This window comes from Ruditapes philippinarum, unplaced genomic scaffold (assembly GCF_026571515.1).
Source record: "Ruditapes philippinarum isolate M1 unplaced genomic scaffold, ASM2657151v2 ctg1039_1_1_1_1, whole genome shotgun sequence".
In the NCBI taxonomy this organism is placed as follows: Eukaryota; Metazoa; Mollusca; class Bivalvia; order Venerida; family Veneridae; genus Ruditapes; species Ruditapes philippinarum.
Window position 1 is genome coordinate 420,786 of NW_026863170.1, and position 20,481 is coordinate 441,266.

The window sequence follows — 20,481 nt, forward strand, 5'->3', positions numbered from 1 at the left end:
TGGGTGGACTAAGCGACAACACATTGTGCAGCCGGATTGCATAATGCATTCCTTTATTGATCTTAAATATTCACTCACATATCTTACACTCATGTCCATATCATATTTCTGTCATGTATTGCAATTCTGATATAATGATAACAAAATGAAGTCTTCACTTTAGTTATCTGCACAATTACAATATCTTTTGTATAAAAAACTGTAAAGTTTACAATCTTGTATTTCACAAGTGAAATGTAAATTAATAACGATTCATGTAACACAATTACACTCTACAAATTACGTTGATAACCTCCGGTGTACTAAAGATCTTTGTGGACGCTAATAATTATGTTTACAAGATAACTTGATCTTTTTGGTGTTGGTTCAATGATTTTATCGTGCTTAATTGACTTGATGGGTGTTCTTTCCGGTTGATGTGTTTTTATATGTAATCAAAAGAACTAAAATGTTCAATAATGTTTTTTTTTTTTGCAAGGTAAGTACTCTTATTGATACAAAATATTTTTTTCTTACTGATCGAATGAAAATAATAGTATGTCAAATGTAATTGACCCTAATTTTTAATATCTTTATTTTAAATTCAAATTTATCATTCTAATGCATACACTACGGAAACGGCAAAGGGTATCCAATAAGTTAGATCATGATGTGTAAATCAACTGACTTCAATTCATTTGATTTAATGAGACGGTTTTATTTTATTAACACTTGTTTTTTTAATATTAGGCTTTACTTTGTGATCATGTGTTTTTTTATCTTAGGCTTATCATATAATAAACAACTATTGAATTATGATTCATTGAATATGATGTGATATTCACCGGCTATCGCCTCGGTCAATATGACATTTGCCGGTGAATATCACATCATATTCAATGGGTCAGAATTCTTATTAATTATTATTATTATATGTGTTATTATTATTATTATTATTATTCTTATTATTATTACTATTATTATTATTAGTGTTATTATTATTATTATTATTATTATTATTATTACTACTACTACTATTATTTTTTTTATTATTATTATTATTTTTATTATTATTATTATTATTATTATTATTATATTCATAGGTCCTCCTTTACTTTTGTTTCGTTTTGCTTTCATACCATAAACAACGATGTTTTTTAGAAATGATATAGGAGGTATCACCTCTACTCACTACGTTTATGGCGATGATTCCTAATTTGTACTGTTCTTTAAAAAAACATTTTTAAATTAAAAAAAAAGTTCATTTTTATTACTAAAATATAGGTTATATTCTTACGCATCTTGACGTCCCCACCAATAATACGAGTTTTTAATTAACAATATGCATTTTCGCTAATTAAAGTGACATTATGCTCATATCTTCATTGTCAAGTTGAGCTGAATTGACTTTATATTTCAAAAAATTGACTGTTTAAATGATGTTTGACCAACATATTATATTGGAAAATGTTTAGGATAAAATTTAAAATCTGCCTAAAATATAAAAAGACTGCCCCACTCTTTTTATAAATTGAACGTTATAGGTAAATTCTAAATGATATTTACTTAAATTTCGTTTGAATGCGGTGGTTATTTATTGTTTATGCGAAGTAAATCACTAAAGCAAAAGGAATTATGGCAAAATGAAAATTTATTTTGACTCTCACCTCTTTGCTCACTCTATACCTTAAGATGGGCATAATGTCACTTTAAACAAACATCTATATTATGCAAAAAAGAGTATTTTACAGCATAAACTTAATTCAGTCAATATGCCTTTATTTTTCAAAACTTCTACAATTTTTAACTTTTATGTTTTCAATGTAATTGCTCTTTATTCGCTGAAATGGATGAATGAGCAAATCTTGATACGAATCAATTGGAAGTACACTGTCCATCCAAGCAAATAAGAATAAATACCTCGGTTGATGGATTCGTTTCAATTAAATTATTTCTTTAATTGTTTAATTTCAGTCTATAAATATATAATGTTTCCTACGGTATATCAGGGTATATAGCGTGTCGCGTTCGCAGTCGACTGCCTTCGTTGAAAAGTTTACCCCAAATGTCAAATACCTAAATAATCTTAACATCAATAGATATTATGTGCAGATGTGGAATAGATATTTTTTAAAAGGTAAGCATTTTGAATTAGGTCACAACTAACAAGCTTAAATTATATAAATTAATGCCAAAGTTAAAGAACTTTGTATAACGTTTATATGGTTACAAAAATTGCATGAACATTATACACACATTTGCGTATTGCAATGTGTTAGTCTTTTGAAGTGCGCAGTGCATGGGCCGTGTGTTAAAAGAAATTTGTGTTGCTTAAACGAAGAATTATTTTAGTTAAGTTATGCCAAACAATGCATAAATTGATAGAAAAAATGTTGTTATCTATAGGTAATACCAGACTTCTGTGTCAAACAGTTGAAAATGTAAAAAAAATATTGTTTTTTTTATCCCATAATGTATCAAAAAGCGTTTCGATGTTAACACATTGTTTTGATTGACATATCCATAATTTTGTATAAAAATGTTTAGCTTTTGAGTAAAGGGTGCACATTCATGTGATTACTAATGTTTTAGTGACTTCAATTCTGTTGTTCTCTTGTTGTTGTTTTTCCTCAGATTGGAAATTTTGAACTAACTCTTACAAAAAAGATCTTATCCTTTAAAATGCGCAACATACTGCAAAACTAATCAATAGTGGATTATTTTGAATAAAATTGTTTAAACTTATTTGATTGTAAAGAAAACATTGCTAAAGTGTTTAAAAAATAAACTATGACCAAAGCCATTAGTTGGAGAGTGTACATTTCAGCTAACATTCTTTACAAAGGTTTTTATAACTTTACCTGTGATATTTAACAATTTATTTTGAAACCCGGTAATTTATGTGAATTTATGTATGTTATGTGATAATTTTTTCCCAGGTTTCTATATTTCTATAACATAATCGAAGCTATTTTCTATATTATTATATCACGCCTAACCGAACAAAACTATTTAGTTTAACAGACACCTGTCTGTCTCATTATTAAGTTATTTTGGTTTCTCGTTTAAATGTTTTTCTTTGGAATTTGATCGCATACTTTGATTATGGGCATGATAATGCAATGTAGGCTTTGTGCGCGGCCTCTCTTGCTAATTGATTGTCTCACATTATAGTGAAATATTAGCATTAATTCATTCAGAGAGTTTATATTTATTGAAAATTTTGTTCACGCTTTATAATAGTATACAAAATTATAGAAGCTATTTGCAATGGGACACGAAATATCATCAACGGTGTTAATCATTCGTAATAAAACGCATAGACCAATATTTACGTATTATTAATCAACATAATCGTAATTATTAGAAAATGAATAAGAATAAGAGACTTTGTAAATCATGGGAATTCACCGTCACCATGTATATCATGGGAATTCAAAATGTGTGTTATAGAATTTCGTGAAAGTTCTAAAATGTATCACAGGAACTGACTTTATTTTGATCCTACAACCTGTATTTTAAATCCATTTTTTATGAAATAGCAAATTTTTCCCCTTTCAATTGCACAGATTCAGAATGACACTTTTACATTTATACACGTAATACATTTATACGGTTTTATACAACAACAGCAACAACAGCAGCATAATGATTTCTTTAATTTTCTGTCAATCTTTAAATTATTAGATATATTTTAATATCGAAGACATAATGACACATTAAAGATCTCTGGATTGCCAGTCCAATATGCTATCCACTACACCACAGCGGCCGTTGCTTTTCTTCGTGCTAATTGGCCTTATATATTTAAATTATTTTTAACTTCATTAAACTGGACCGGCAATCCAGAGACCCGTTATTCGAGTCCCGGCTTCCGATTTTTCGTGCAACTTTTCTAGGAATAATTTCCCGCTCATGACTTTCTTTCTTTCATTGCGACATACTTGTACATTATTTTTAAATGCTGGTGACCTTTTACTTGTAGCAAATCATACTAGTAATTATATCTCGTTTTTTCTTCTTTCATGACTTCTTTATTGTTGATTAAAATTGATAATGATCTTTAAAACTTTAGGGTATAAAGCTAATCTTATGAAATGTTTTCATAAAATTCAAAATATTTATCCATCTGAGTCATAAAAATGAAAGCTTGCAAAACTAATTACAAGTTATACCAGTATTTTCTAATGTGTAGAAGTTTTACTTACAAACGATAGACACTATTGCTATACTTGAAGAAAAAATGTTGATGCAATAATATAGAGCTATTATATACATGTACAAAGTAATAATTAAACGGCAAACACTACATACCTATATAATAAAATTGAAAAAATAAATCTTTCTGTAAAACTGTATTTTGATATTACAAGCTTGACAAAGGTGATGCTATCTGTAAATGAATAACTTTAATACGATTTACAAAAAGCGTATAAATCTTACGATATGTGAATATACTAGTAGGTTTTTTTAAATATACGTATTTGCTTAACCATGAAGTATATTAATGTAATATTAATGCTAATGTTACATTCTGTGGTTGACTAAATGACATTTATGATATAACATAAGTTATATGTAAGATATAAAATCACCAGCAGTATTGCGCATCAAGTTTGTAACCTCGATTGCCATTGGATAATTGTGGCGTTCATTCTATGTATATACATATTACAATTAGTTTGTTTCTTCATCAGAAATAAAAGACGAATTTATGTAGTATTGTAGGACAGGCAGTGAATGGGTAGAAATGGTCATCTTTTGTTAATTGTGTATGCCGCCATCCAGAAACGGCAATAATTAATTTGTTATAAAGACATATTCTATGACTTTGATTAAGTTAACGTACAATTGTTAATATTTAATAAAAACCTTATAATTGAGAAAGTATGCCATTTAGATAATTGTACGTAATTACAAATAGCTGCATTTATACCCTAGATAGAAGTATAAGAACTGTTGCGGTGATAGATTTTTCTTATGAAAGATATTCATGCTTTGGATGTGTGTTGGGGCTCGGGGTGGGTGTGGAAAACCACTTCACTGCAGATTTAAAAACCGATTTATGCTTAGACCTTAAGAAAATCATAATTCGTATAAGCGTAATATTTTTTTTTCCTTTTTGGTGCAGACAACTTACTATATGTTTCAGAAAATCCATTCGTCACCTTTATAACTGGTAAACCCCTATTAAATTTAAAAGGACATAAACCATTACTGCACTAAGGTCACGAATTATTGTTTTCAAGTTTTTGTTTAATTAAACCTTGCATGTTGGTTTTTTCAATATTTCAGCTTATATTTCAGACAAACACAATACCCAAGATAATTTAGCAGTATAGCAGTACTCTAAAAAAGAGGACATGTATGCACTTTAACGAAATTCAGAGATAAATGACCTATATAAAGTCTATCTTAAATCCACATTATATTGAAAGAAAAAGACTAACACATGTTTTTTTATATATAGATTGTACTATAAGACAGAAAGCAACACTAGACAATATTAATTTCATATCAAGTATATTGATTTTTGTCATAAGATGCTTCTTGTTAATGTAATAACTTTCAATACCAACCATAATATAGGTCTTCAATTGTATATTGTAATGTAATATAATATCGTAGATTATGTGTACATTAACAAAATTCAAGGAGATTGCTTTATTTATTGTATTCATTCAAAGTATCGCAAACTTTACATAGTATTGTTATAAATGTACAAAATAGTACAAAAGTTAAGATCATTGATTCTTTAAAATATTTTCACAAGGTGTGGATTTATATACTAGAAGACAATTATCACAGTAAACAACGTAAGCCACTATTCATTTTTAACCATTCGTAGTGATTTTTGTCATAAAATACTAATTAAAAATGTTATAACTTTATCATTGCTATATGATATCCTAAACATAGACTTCTGATTATGTGTACTTATACAAAAGTCAAGGACTTGCTGATAACAGTTACTTTGTTTCGTTTGTACTTAAAATCTTTTTCAACAACATTGAGTTTTATTTTTTATTTTTATCTTTATAACAGTTTTTCGTCATCTTGCGTAACCTGATTTGCGTCGAATTCCGGACAAAACGTTACTCGACGAAAAAGAATTCTATAAGACACGTCTTTTGTAAGCATCACTTTCCTGTCCTTAAAAAAACAAGAGTTTATCAAATGCATGTATTAACAAATATATTGATACTTTTTGGAACTAAAGATGTTAAAACTATGTACAGTATCATAAATACTTTACATTTCAATGATTTAAATATTATAAAATGTTTATAAGCTTAAGATCGTCGCATGCCTACAAGTTATAATGTGCATGAAGTGTGTATGTAATGTATATACAATTAGACTATAAACAACACAAAAACGATACTCCCTTCTAACATTCGTATTAATGAGTTTTGAACATGCTATACGTTTCAATAATCAAATGATAATATAAACAGAATATTCCATCGTTAGGGAATTGTTATTATATGTAAAGTACTGTGAAACCTAACACTGTGTTAATAATTATGAACGAACGTTTTCTGTTAAATGTTAAAGTTATATCAATTCTGTCAGTATAAAATACAAGTTTTACTAAGTGTGGATTTAGATGCCACATGATATAAAACAATATAAGGCAATACTGTCTGATCGATTTTATTATGCTACCTATAAATGATGGCAGACACATATCATTAGAATAAGTCACGTGTTCAATAAGTATCTGATATTTAAAGGTAGAAAATCATAAATTCTGAGGACATACAACATTTGTGAAGTTATTGCTTTCCAACAAGAAATAAACTATAATTTGAAAATGTATTGTGCCTGAAGACATCATATAAATACGACATTTACTCTACGTATTAATGAAAATGCGGAAATACAAAAAAAATTCGTTGGTTTTTTGTTTAAGAATTATTTGTAGACAAGTAAGTACTTGTTTTAGCTTTTTATGAATATAGTTGAATATAATAAATACTGTGCGTGATAAGCTTTTCTAATGAAATAATGTTAAATGATGCTCTGTATTTGACATTCATTGATTTGTTATTGATTGTAATATTTATAATGTATTATTTTTTTAAGATTTCATATTGATATTAAAGGGACTCCACTGACGTATTTTGACAATGTCGGGTCTGGAAATACATTTCTTTTCACGATTGTACACCATTAGATGTACATCTATACAAATAACATATGGGCAATATTTCAGATAATTCGCTTACTTCGTTTTTTTTCCAAAACATTTTTTATTACGGAACCTGACCTAAAATTGAAAAGCGTTCAAACCTTTTTAGCTACAATCAGGCCATGAATCGCACAGAATTATATTCATTTTTTTAATTTTTTTATTATTTTTTTTCAAATCATCCATTTTTACGGCTCCATCTGATAGGTGTGAGATTGCCAAATTTCATGTTTTACCTTGAGACCTCAGTGGATAGCCTTTAATGAATTTAAGACAATTACTATAACAAGTAGCAAAATGTCATTTAAATTATAAATGCAAAATAATGAGCAATTTTCTTCTATTATTTAATATCTGACTCTATTTCGAAGTCAAATACAATTTGCATTTACTGTCATCGATTAGTTTTTGTAAACCTGTGCATGATATGAATTTATACTACTATTAGGTAAGTCTTTTAGTATTCAAATGTTGCTGTTTCCTTGTTGCTTATTTACCCATAATTAAATATAATCTACTGTATCAGAAAGTGATAATTCTTTGCCAATAGTAAAGAGTCAAACCAATCTTCACGTTCGTGAAGTCTGATTAGGCTCCATGCTGCTTGTCACTCAATTTTTTGTATTTTCATAATGCTACCTCTTACACGTTAAATGGACTTTTCAAAATCCAAAACTTTGTAAATCAACTACACAAATTCAACAGGCTATGGACGCAGATATGCATTTTTTACTTAATATTACTTAATTTAATTAATCAAATATCAAAAAGATCAACAAGGTTTTGTATATAATTTTACATTCTCTTTATATTTATTGCGAAAATTGATTTTTGATATACGATACATTTGGATGAATGCCGCATATTTTAGTTATAACAGGTTATCAAAGTTGTATATACATTGTAAAGTAGTCTATTATATACTTAAGGACAATGAAAACGCACTCCCGAACTATTTGCATTTTGTTACATGAAAACAAAACACTAACGACTTCATTAGATATATATCATAACTTTAATACAAAAAGCAAACTTAACAACTGAAAATAATTCAAAATGTTTGAAAGCAAATGTTCACCAGTAAATCGAAGAACACAAGGTGAAAATCCCAAAATCACACTTTTTCATCACAGTAACGCAAATTTCACAAAGGCAAAAACCAAAATAAAAATCCAGAACAAAGTCACTCATACATGTCTATTCGTAATGTCACCGTCGGGATCTTTATAAACGACAATGTCCTCCATCAGAGTCTCTTACAGATGTACATCGTCGGGTGCGGAATCTGTGGAATCTGACGCCATTCGGCCTGTAGTGTACTGCGAAAACGCTGGTGAAGACCGATAGATACCAAAACGGTTGGTGCTCTTTTTGTAAGATAGGCCAGACTGAATCTATCCTAAATCTAACCAGCGGTTATTTCTTTGTAGAACCATTAAATTCAATTTGCTAGCAAGTCTTCAGCAGTGTTTGTAATTAAGCACCTTTTATAGAGGAAAAGTGTGTGCATTTTGTATATGCATATTCCATGTGAGCTTTTACGATTTCTAAAACTTACCATTGGCATAGTTTATTATTCATTTTCATAAAGATTTTAATTGCTCATTTGTGTTTAACATTTCTAAAAAGGTGTGAATTAAAAAAACAAGTTTAAAAAAATAAATAATTTCGTTTCATAAAGTAACAATATAATGGTTCAATCTATTTTTCTGTTGTGATCTTATCACAATTAGCCAAAAGTGTTACTTTTGATTTTTCGAGTACTGTCTTTATTATGCAATTACTTCATTAAAATGCTATCATTTTTATATCTTTGGTATCTAAATGATCGGAATGCATTCGGTTTTATGAAACTGTGAAAAAATATTTAAAAGAAATATATTTTCCTTGTTTAAATGCAATAATCTCGACCGTGCGTTTTCATTGTCCTTTAGTATAATTGTGTGTGTTTTATTAAAATCAATGCATTTTTACAACTTCTTCCTCGCTGATTATCCACTGCCATCAAAGCCATAAAAGGGCTTGTTAAGCTTATGACCTTACTTTTGGTGTAAACAAATCAAAACGAGTATTATTTACACATAAAGCAAAAGAGAAATGTACATTTGATGATCAAAGCAACTGAAGAAAGTAACCGAAATACAAAATAAAAATGTATGACGGAACCTTAAGTATTTATAAATGTATATTATTTTAGTAAATGGACAAAGATGCTATGATATCCATCTTGGTCGTATTCTATATTATAAATATATGATTAAAAATTTGATGAATATTCATACTCTACAAATGCATGTTGGGTATACTTTTTCAGATGAATATTCATGAGCAAAGTGCAACTTTTGACAGACAAATACATTTGAATTACATACTGTATACAATTAATCAATAATAGAACAATAGAAATACATTAAATTTGTTACTCGATATACAAATGAAACAAAACGCCCTGTTTTTGTTCATGATAGAACTATTTTCAATCCGTATTAACTGCGCAGTGATTATGAGGACTGATGACAGTGTCATAGTAAACGGAAAAAGAGTTTTATGTAAGGTGCTTACACAGAAAATGTGAAAGACACGAATGCATGAGTAAATAGTCAATGACGAAAAAAGAAGAATGTCATCATACTCCAAAACATTTCGACACATTCGACACACGAGCCTTTGTGGATTTAAAAAACGAATATTTTTTTATATTTTTTACATTTATTATCGTACTGTCAATGGACATATCGAAGTCATGACGGACGAGACGAACCATTTGCAAACTTTGTAAGAGCTAATGATTCAACCCGTTTGCTACTCTTGTGTTAATATTATATTACAACACTGTTATATATGCTGGCATACAACAAGAACCATGTCTTTTTACAAACGCTTACATTGAACAACTCATGTAAATAAGATTTCATGTGAATTCACATTTTATCAATACTTTTTATGTCGTTTCATTTCAATGACAAAAATTGTAACGATAGCGTTTGATGAATCATTTCTCTTGTTATTGCAGATTTCCGTGTGATAACTTCAATGAAAATGTCGCTGACGACATGGACGAGCTCTGTTGTATTGTGCATTCTACTCCCTATCGTTGTTTTTGCAATAGGTGATTTTCTAGTTTTAGATATTCAAATTTAAAACATTTATTTTCTATGAATTACTGTGTACCGGTATGCTGATTATTCAAATAATGGTTTTATGGTTTACTCATGGATCAGGTTTCTCATGTATTGGTTTGCATACATTTGACAAATAACACAATCTTGACTGCTTATTAGATATTACTTTATAAAATTCATGTTTGCCGTTCTTAAGAAAGTAAAAAATGTGTATTTTCAGGCAAAACGCTCTTTGTAAAATATAAATTCTATTTCTTAAAAGATTTCTTTTTTTGGTGTATTTCTATGGTGTTCCAAAAATTTACTCATTGGCCAATTACCTGAACATTCTTTTTCTATTGCTTTTTGGCTGTTAGTACGATATTTTGTATGGAAGTCAAATACTTCTTGGTTTACATTTTCATACGTTCATGAGAAATCATTTCATCTTTATCGCTAATATCTTCAGCTAAGAATCTAAATTGATCTTAAACCTTATGCCTGAGTAAACGTTATAAAATTCATGTTTATCGTATCTTAAGAAGTTAAAATTCATTCGTTTGTCAGGCATAAATCTTTTGTGCATTTTTGCGGTGAGAATGTATGTATATGCACACCAGGAATACAAAACGCCTGACATATTTCGTTAAATTATTTCAGAAGAAAAATTTTAACTTCAATATATCAGTATAGTACATTGCTTCATTCATTTACAGAAATACATGACAGCTTGGATAAAGTAGACAACCCAAGAAGTAGAACAGTTATAATTAAGTATGAAGGAACTCAGAACGAAGTGGAAGAGTTTGGAAAAGGACTAGGTTTAGAATTTCACAAAAAGGCATGCTAAATTGAATTAACAACTTCTTATATTTGTAATCTGCAATTATATGAATGTCTCGAATGAGTCTAATCTCCCCATAGTTAGATCGTTTTTCAATATTTTCAGAAATGAGACTACCTTAATTTATAGTGACTTTTCAAAAGCAAACATGAATTATTTATATACAATAAAAAGGAGTGATGCTCCTAAGCAACCCTCAACTTCAAATCTGATACATGTGTGATATAGTTTGAGTACCAAAAACAAACAAATCTCAATTATGAAAAATTAAATGTACGTTATTTACAGGAAACATTTTATTTCAATTTTATAGGCATTTGGAGAGTGGTACATTTTCAGAATTCCACATTCTAATATCAACTCTCTTGTCCCAATTGATGTTCCAGATCTTCATATAAGTCTGAGTAAAGCCAAACGAATTGACAGTAAGGTATGCCATCTTTTTCTTATTAGTTGTTCCAATATTCATTTTTTTCACTATTTGTTTTTTGCACATATACATATGTTATTACTTCTTGTTGGCAACTTCAAGAATCCCGAGACTTTTATAACTGAAAAAATCTACAGTGAAATGTAGGAATGAATTTTAGATGATAATTAAGACCATCAGATTCATCAATCAACAAATCGCAGACTGCTTTTTACTTTACAGTTTGTTCATAACTGAAAATGGAAAACACGACATCTTCTCGCGCCCCTATCTCAACCTTATGCGGTTTCAATAAATTATCCCAAAAGAAACAGAGAAGTACATGTATGAGAGAGGTTATATTAAATACGTGAAAGAATAGTTTTAAAGCTGTTACTAAGTACAAGTAGTGTGAAAAGTTCAATAACAATTATTGATATCACCAAATTGATACTAAAGGTAAAACACTTATTACTCATGAAAGATTTGGATGTGATTCTAATGCAGGTAAAATACATAGAACAAGAAAAGTACCGGAAACGTTCTAAACGTCAACTGACAATTAATGACAAGGAATGGCCAAACCAATGGAATATGGTAAGTAAATCAGCTACCTGATTTGTAATTTTTGCTGCGGCTAATTTATGATGTTTCGTGCACACCCTTCAGTTTTATTTCCTTTGTAATGCGTATAAAATTCTTTATCTTTAAGACTTTTTTTATCTCCAATTCATCGCCTTTTGCTACGTATACGTCGTCTACTAAATATGTTTCTGACATATTATTTCAAACGAATGTTACATTTTTCGTTTGTACTACAATGATCACATGCCTTGTTTCTTATAAATTTTATCTTTATCATGATATCTATAAAGTCAATAAATTTTACGTCATCAGAATTTACATGCATTTTTTATGAAAGCAACCAACACATAGACCAAATATGAACGTTCACAAAGCTTGGGAAATGGGTTATACCGGAAATGGAATAGTCGTTGCCATAAATGATGACGGGGTTGATGGTGACCACCCAGATTTGATTAATAACTACGTAAGTATTCAAAGTTTTAAAACGAAATGACAAGTATTAATACAAAGAAACAAATCAGTTGTAATAATAAAACAAATTTAACGACATAAACGATTGCTTAGCTTCCTCTTTCACGCATGAGCTGATAACACTTGTACAGGGCAATGAAAAAGAAAATTGACAACCAACATTATTTTATTTTTACATTTCATAAGTTTATTTTGAATTAAGAAATATATTTATTAAAAGATAAAATACAAATGAGAAAGAAACTGCAATTGAAACTCTTTTGATCAGTATTAACATCTTCATTCCAAATGTTATTAGATCAGCACTCGCGAAATAAAATCGAAAACATTTTTTTTCTAAATTTCAGAACTTTTCTTTAAGTTATGATTTCGTAAAGGAAGTTGATGATGCATCACACAAGGACGAAGGCGACGGGTATGTAAGATAATGTTTTGATAATTTGTGCATTATTCTGACACTTAAATATTAAAAATGGCCGGTATCAAAATATATTTAGCAATGTCCTTAAACGCATTCTGCGAGCAAAATAATGAGAGAGAAAACTTTCATTACGTATATTTTTCTTTAATAGTTATTGTTCATTTCAATTGTAAGCAGTTCAATTTTGAAATAAATGTATTATTAACAAAAAATTATCTTTTCATTTTATCCTTTTCATCTTGCACGTATATACATTTGTACAAATTATTTATATACCAACAACAGATTCCATTCTAATTATTTCATGCTACACTATTTATAGTAAAGGTTCAAAAGAATTTGCTGATGCTAAAAATGAACATTGGACTGTTTTATCTGTATCTCACTTGCTCCATGATGCAACATTTTTACTTCAGTCACGGCACCAACTGTGCGGGTCTCGTGGGCGCTGTAAAAAATACAAATTGTATAATTGGGACAGCATACGAGTGCACAATGATAGGTATTATAATCAAACATTTAATATAGTTTTGAAGAGCTTTGACGAGTTATATGACTAAACTGTAATGATATTTCGCAAGCAATATTTCAAAAAAGGCGGCCAATGCATACGATGTGTCAAAGCTCTTTTAACAGACTTGAATTACCTCCGAATTGTTTTACTTAATAAGGTATGACCATCCTAACGAGCACTATAAGAAACTGAAAAATTGACAATATAGGTCAGATAACACCTGTATGTAAAATTTAAACAAACTTTACCGTACGGAAATCGGGTACTTGCCGCTTTTCTGAATTTAATCTTTGATGTCAGAAGGACATTTATCAGAAATAAGGAACCTATAAATAATCTACAAGATCATCCTAATTAAAAACATGCTCACATTAATTCTTGTTAAGAAACAAAATTTAACATTCAGCAAACAATCCACATAAGCAAAACGATTGATATTTATAAATTTGAAGCAACCGTGTATTTTTGTCCAGTGAAAATCGACTTAAAGGACGCACAAAGGATAAATATTAATTTTAACACTTTTTTATTTTAATCGTTAAATTCTTTTTATGCATTAGTTCATTCACTTTTTGTATCTTTCTTTATGGATAAACGTGATTACATGTTCTTTTCAATGTTACTACTTTCTATTCTAGGCTTTCGGTCGCTTGGCACACCCTTCGATGATGACATTAGATCGATACCGTCTGTAGAAGCTATGTCACTGACACACAATTATGAATATATTGATATTTATAGTAACAGTTGGGGACCTGATGACGATGGCATTGCCATGGAGACTCTTGATCCAATTCTAGAGGACGCATTTGAGCTGACAATAAAAGAGGTAAATTAATAAGATTGAGCTGTTTTTAAGGTAGCAAATCATTTATGTATGTGCAGCTGTGCAGTGATGACTGCAATTGCTTTCATTTCATTCAACAGTTTGTGAAAAAATGACATAGTTTTAGAGAATAATCAAGTTGGTGAAGATCGTCTATTTGGTTTGAGTAACAAAAATCATGAAGAATGTAGTATTTTTCTCGGGCTCTAGCATAGCGTTAATCTATTTGGTAAAATAACGATAGGGATTTCGCACAAAACAATCAGTGTTTTAAGTAATTCTGATTAAACAGGTATTGAAAAATATATTTAAAGGCACTTGAATTCATTTATTCTCCGTACCACAGCATTTGCATCGCATATGCATTCAGAATTTCACAAATATCCCTACTTTCCACTACCCTGCAATCTCGTTTAACCGTTCGTTCGATTAATACATCACTTTCCTTCACATCATCGTCATCATTACTAACCTAATCCTCATCATCAACATAGTAATCATGCGGGGCTTGAATATATATAAGGAGTTACATTTACGGAGTATTTGTGTTACGTTTACCTATGTTTACATGGAATGCCAACCAGTTATCGTTTTCATTCTATGATAGTAACTGAGAAAAAATAATGGCAAATAATGTGTTTTGCGTACTTATGATAAATATGTTACTAACATAGCCTTGGGTATATAGGTTGTAAACGAATATTTTACATGTATCTTATACATGTGACATACTTATTTTGTAATTAAACATTATACTATACAATAACAATTTATAGGGACGCGGTGGTAAGGGTACAATTTATACATTTGCATCTGGAAATGGTGGACTAGCCGATAGTTGCAACGCCGACCCGTATTCCGGAAGCATGTATACGATTTCCGTCGCTGCAGTCAATGAGAATGGAGCTCGCCCGTGGTACAGTGAGCCTTGTACATCCATACTTGTGGCAGCTTTTAGCGGTGATGAGGGTTTACTCAACATTGTAAGTATAGTTATGATTACATTCTAAATGTGTACATTACCAAATATTCGAATTAAGTTGAAGATATTAGATATATATATTACTTTGAATCAAACATTGCCACGACAAGGAATGCCATAATGTTGCAGTCTGAAGTATGGCATCTGCAAACTTACCATTTTAGTATTATAATTATGACAGCACCACTTTAAAGTTCGTTTGTTATGTATGAACTTAATTATCGAGGGTCGAAATACGTAGTAAAATTAATCATTCAATTTGCATTGTTTGCAGTCAATAACACAATTTTCTCAAAATCAAACAAAAGAAATGTCTTATCATTTAGTGTAAACAAATTAAAATTAATGTCCCTTATAAAATATATATTTTCCTTCTTTCAGACAACAACAGGTCCCGACGCAACCTGTGTGGATAACTTTGATGGAACATCCGCAGCAACGCCACAGGTGTCCGGTATAATTGCTTTGACACTTGAAGCTAAGTATGTTCTGCATTTATCACATATGTAAAGTGAAACAAACAAATAAGATCTATATTACAATGTATATATAAAAACCATTTTACGCATGCATATGACACGGTTGCTTTCGAGTAATTACGGTACATTTCTTCGAGTAACAGCGGTACATTTGGAATAACCGCAATACATTTTGGTTTACTGCTTACGAAATAAATGAGGTACCTTTTGAATGTCCTATTGTAACAGTATGGAGACAGGTTGTCTCTGAGTATTTTGATATTGGGATCTCTTCAACAGGCAAGGAATTTCCTACTAGCTTGGTACATAAAATTCAGCCATTTTTGAATTTGGTTACTATGAGGTGCATACTGTCATCCAAATAACGCTGGTGTGTAGATTTTTTAGCAAATAAAATCATTACTTCCCTTGGAGACGGGGATAAGATCCTTACAGCCATTATCCCTTTAATTACTGATTCTGCCTTTAAAGTCCTTATCTATCATTTCACATAATACGTCTCCCACCCCTTCGTTTTGTCATCTTCCAGCTTTGCTTCTGGGTTTTCTCGGTTTCCCGGTGTTTTGTGAAGGTGGTGCGTTATGTTAACGTCGTCTTTGTCTTGATGAATGACACATGAATAATTTTACGTTGATTGAATATTTATACTGTATAAGACATCTTAAATTTTTTTTATAAGTTTGATTATTTGAAAATGTTTTAATCATCAGTTTGCGTGCAGCATTTTCGTCTTTGTTTCCTTTTTCCAGCATAACACATTTGTGGTGGCTTGGTTGAGTGATTAACGAGTGGAGCTAGTAATCTTAAGATTGCTGGCCACGTGGGTTGTTTCTGTGAAAAAGAAACTTTACACTCATTGCTCGAGTGTTTCAAATAGCTGCCAACACAATTAAACTAAAATAAGTTCGTATAAACTTACAGACGGCAAAGAAATTTTCTTTACGTCTTCAAGGTTGCTCAATAACCATGTAGATGCGCGTGAAATTCTAATGTTATATTTAATATATTTTTCGTCAAGCCCTGATCTGACCTGGAGGGATGTGCAACATATGCTGGTAGAACTTTCGAACAATTCAGCACTAGACCAACAAGAAAAAGCTTATATGTATTATACAAATGGAGCCGGGAAGAAAGGTGATTAAGTATAATTTTTTTGTTTTATTAAAACGGAATAATCGGAAACAGAAACAATTGATAATGGGAACAATTTACAAATTGAATCGTTATTAACATAGCAAAATTGAAAAACTATTTCACTGATAAATGACACGCACACAGACAGAAGTGCGAGTATTAATCAAACATTATCATATCGAATTTAGGTTTGCTACATTCAAAAGTTTTTGTCTCCTTTTATTTCATGCGATTAAATGAAAAAGGAAATATTTAAGTAGAAAAAAGTTAGTGATACAGAACTTGTCAAATTTTAATTGTGAATAAATATTAACCTGTACACCTTAATTACTCCTTAATATTGAGAAATTTGTGATTTTAGAAGGAACTAAGATTGTTATTGTGCAAATAACATGTTTAAAACACGATTTGATAATTGATATCTTTATGGTTTCACAACAGTTACGTCTTTTACCAAAGATTACACAAGTAAGTCAGCTCTTCTGAAGTTACTGATATCTTACTTATGTTTTTTACTTTTTAATTTCCTGGTAATCGTATTTTGAACATCATCGTTTTTGCATTTTGTCGATTCTAACTTCAACATTTTCAGTTAGCCTTTACTTTGGGTTTGGCTTAATTGATGCAAAAGCAATGGTTGAAAATGCACCAAATTGGCCGCCTTCACCACCTAGAATATCCTGTAGCACAGGGAATGTCTTCATTGATTGGTAAAAATGTTATTTCTATATCTGCTAATCACCCTCCTGTACCCTCATACTTCCGATCTCTCAGCAAGTAAACACATCAAAGTTGTTATAACTTCTACGGATGCATTGTAGACGCTTCCAGTACCAAATCCTAGCCCGAATCCAGCTTCGGAATATGAATCTAAAGTTCTTAACATTAACTTCACGAAAGAAATAGTTTTTGCAAGTTTATTCTGTAAAAGGAAAAACAACACTTAAATATACGGATGTTCGCTGCTGTCAGGTTAGCTTATGTACAGTCATGTACACAATATTATGTAATGTAAGTATACAACAAAACTTGGCGAGATGTGACATGATATGATATTATCAAGAGCCCCGTGTGTTTAATTTTCAGATTTTTAGCTTTATTTTTCACACGTAATAAGATAAATAGTCATCGTTTGCAACACTTGATTTACCATTAGGATGCAATCTTATCAATTCAGCTTCGTTTTTTTAATTTCCAGAGTCCAAAAAAATAAACGTGAAATATAAATACTATACCATTCCATTTTCAGAATAGAAAAGTATATCTAAAGTATATCATACTCTACCTATAGCCTTCTTTACATTTTTGAGAGTTCAAAATCCGAATATTGCACACAGCTGAAAAAACCTATAACATTCTCGGCTACCGCCGCCTTCAATTGAGCTCTGACAACTTTGCACTCGTTCAACAGAATTCAGTATTCAGTATCAATATATAATATCTCATTTGTCCGGAGTGTTTCTTAACTTATCGTTCTTTTGTTAATATTTCCAGGTATGAGACAAATGTAAAGGAATTCGATGAGGCATCCATAATCTCAAACTGTTACATAAAATATCTTGAACATCTTGAGGTGTTTATTAAGTATAACACCTCATATCGAGGCGATGTGGAATTTTACTTAATATCTCCAATGGGAACTGAAAGTTTGCTTCTTCCCAGACGTGTGTACGATAACGTAACGGAGTATACAACATCAATATTCATGTCTGTTCATAACTGGGGTGAAGATCCGAATGGGGAATGGGCCCTAACAATTTATCCTGTCTATGAGGGCATGGGTAAATATTTTCATTCTTATCTTAATTTTGTAGACCTATCATGAATATTTCAAAAATAGTTTAGTCCTTTATCTTAATTTAAAGATGTATGTAAAAAAAGAGAATACCATGCTAGTGTCTGATAATACAAAATTTATCAGGCAATGTAAACAAAACCAAATGCGAAGCTCTGCCAGTTTTAATATGCGCTTTTTTCTTTAAATTTAAAAAAAAAACCAACAAAACCTGTTTAAGCCGTGCGCAAAGGATCATATATTTAAGAAATATTCACCAATGTTTTTATTTAAATGTAAGAGAGAGTTTAAAATCCAAATAAGTGTGTCAGTTTAATATTTTTAAACTAGTAGAGGTAAATTATTCCATTCTCTTCCTTTTATTTCAAAATGTATTGATAGGGTGTCTGATAAAGCTGAGGGTGATTGCTACAGCTAAATTTGTCAGACATGCACTTTATCAACAGAAAATCAGTGTAATAAAAAATCCAACTGTTATGTAAATTGTTTTGTTTAAAGATGTTTCTTAGAAATGATTACGATATCAAGTTGACTATAACTTTGATTTAATTTCTGTGCTATAATTTTGGCTGAATAAACGCCTGTAATATATTCTGTCTTATATTGCGATCGGCAGCTCATAGATCCAGTTTATAGGATAAAAAACACTTTAGCAGTTGACAGAAAGAAACATGAAGACATTTATTCTGTTAAGTCTTTAGTTTTGATATCTTAACGTATGGAACGAAAAGAAAAACAGTAACTAAGAAGATGCTCATCTGATCCAAAGATGCAAATGAGGCTGCATATCGATGAAAACATCTGAATGGAAATCCCTTTTTTATATAAATATTTTATCCGCATCCATTATTTGTCACGAATAACAGCATACTTTCTTCTTTTATACTGTTTTGTGTCACAATTATTTTCTTTTCTTTTTTTCAAATATTTAATATATTTAAAGGTCCATTATGCCCAAGGAGAAATGCTTTTGTTTTTATTTCTTAAAAGCTTTTTATTTTTGGTGTCCGGTATAAGTATTTCATTCATTATTTGCCAATAACCTCAATCATCTTTTGCTTCTGTTGCCATTTCGTAATAAGCACGGCTGTAGTGATTATATACTTTTAATGGAAGTCAAATATACTACTTTGTTTACATTTTGATATTTTTATGAACAATTCTTGTATATTCAACTTTTCTAGGTGTGATAAGATGTTCTATGACTTTATTGTTATAAATCCATGATTGCCTTTTCAAATAATGGTAGATACTATTGGTTTATGATCATAATGTGGCCTTTATTACGCATATCACATTGCATAGTTGTTAGTTTGTTTACTTACAGACTTGCACCTAGTCGAGTGGGCTATTGGTCTATATGGTACTGCTACAAACCCCGCAGATGGAATTCCTTCAGGTATTGCATAAACATAAACATAATACTTAATGTATATAAAAATGCTCACCAAAACGTTTCTGAGGAATATGTGAAAATGATTCCTACAAATCAATAAGAGTAATTCCTCGGCAGCATTAATCACAACAAAATTACATGAAAATAGAAGAAGGGTTTGATAGAGTCTATGCATGGAGGAAAATAATAGTGCAACGCCCGAGAGTACTAAATGAGACAGTATGGTTTTCATTGTGTCTTAATGATGTCAGAACCTCCTTGTAGCGTTGTCCCTGGCGGGAAGAACAAGGAAAAAGTTTAAAATGTTTTTGATCACTTGTTTGTTAGCACATAATTAAAAGTAAAAA

At 30.3% G+C, this 20,481-nt stretch overlaps 1 protein-coding gene across 2 annotated transcripts; it reads left to right on the plus strand.

The window, feature by feature from the left end:
- Nucleotides 1-1,878: 1,878 nt before the first annotated feature.
- On the plus strand, nt 1,879-20,133 carry LOC132721318 (furin-like protease kpc-1; the record flags this gene model as incomplete). Of its 2 annotated transcripts, none has more annotated exon segments than XM_060705601.1 (15): nt 1,879-2,116; nt 10,188-10,283; nt 10,992-11,116; nt 11,433-11,549; nt 12,036-12,125; nt 12,451-12,579; nt 12,935-13,002; nt 13,425-13,510; nt 14,161-14,351; nt 15,125-15,331; nt 15,712-15,812; nt 16,828-16,943; nt 17,536-17,653; nt 18,438-18,724; nt 20,066-20,133. In XM_060705601.1, coding segments are annotated over 15 exon segments (1,824 nt in total), but the record flags the coding sequence as incomplete, so codon positions are not given.
- Nucleotides 20,134-20,481: the final 348 nt, after the last annotated feature.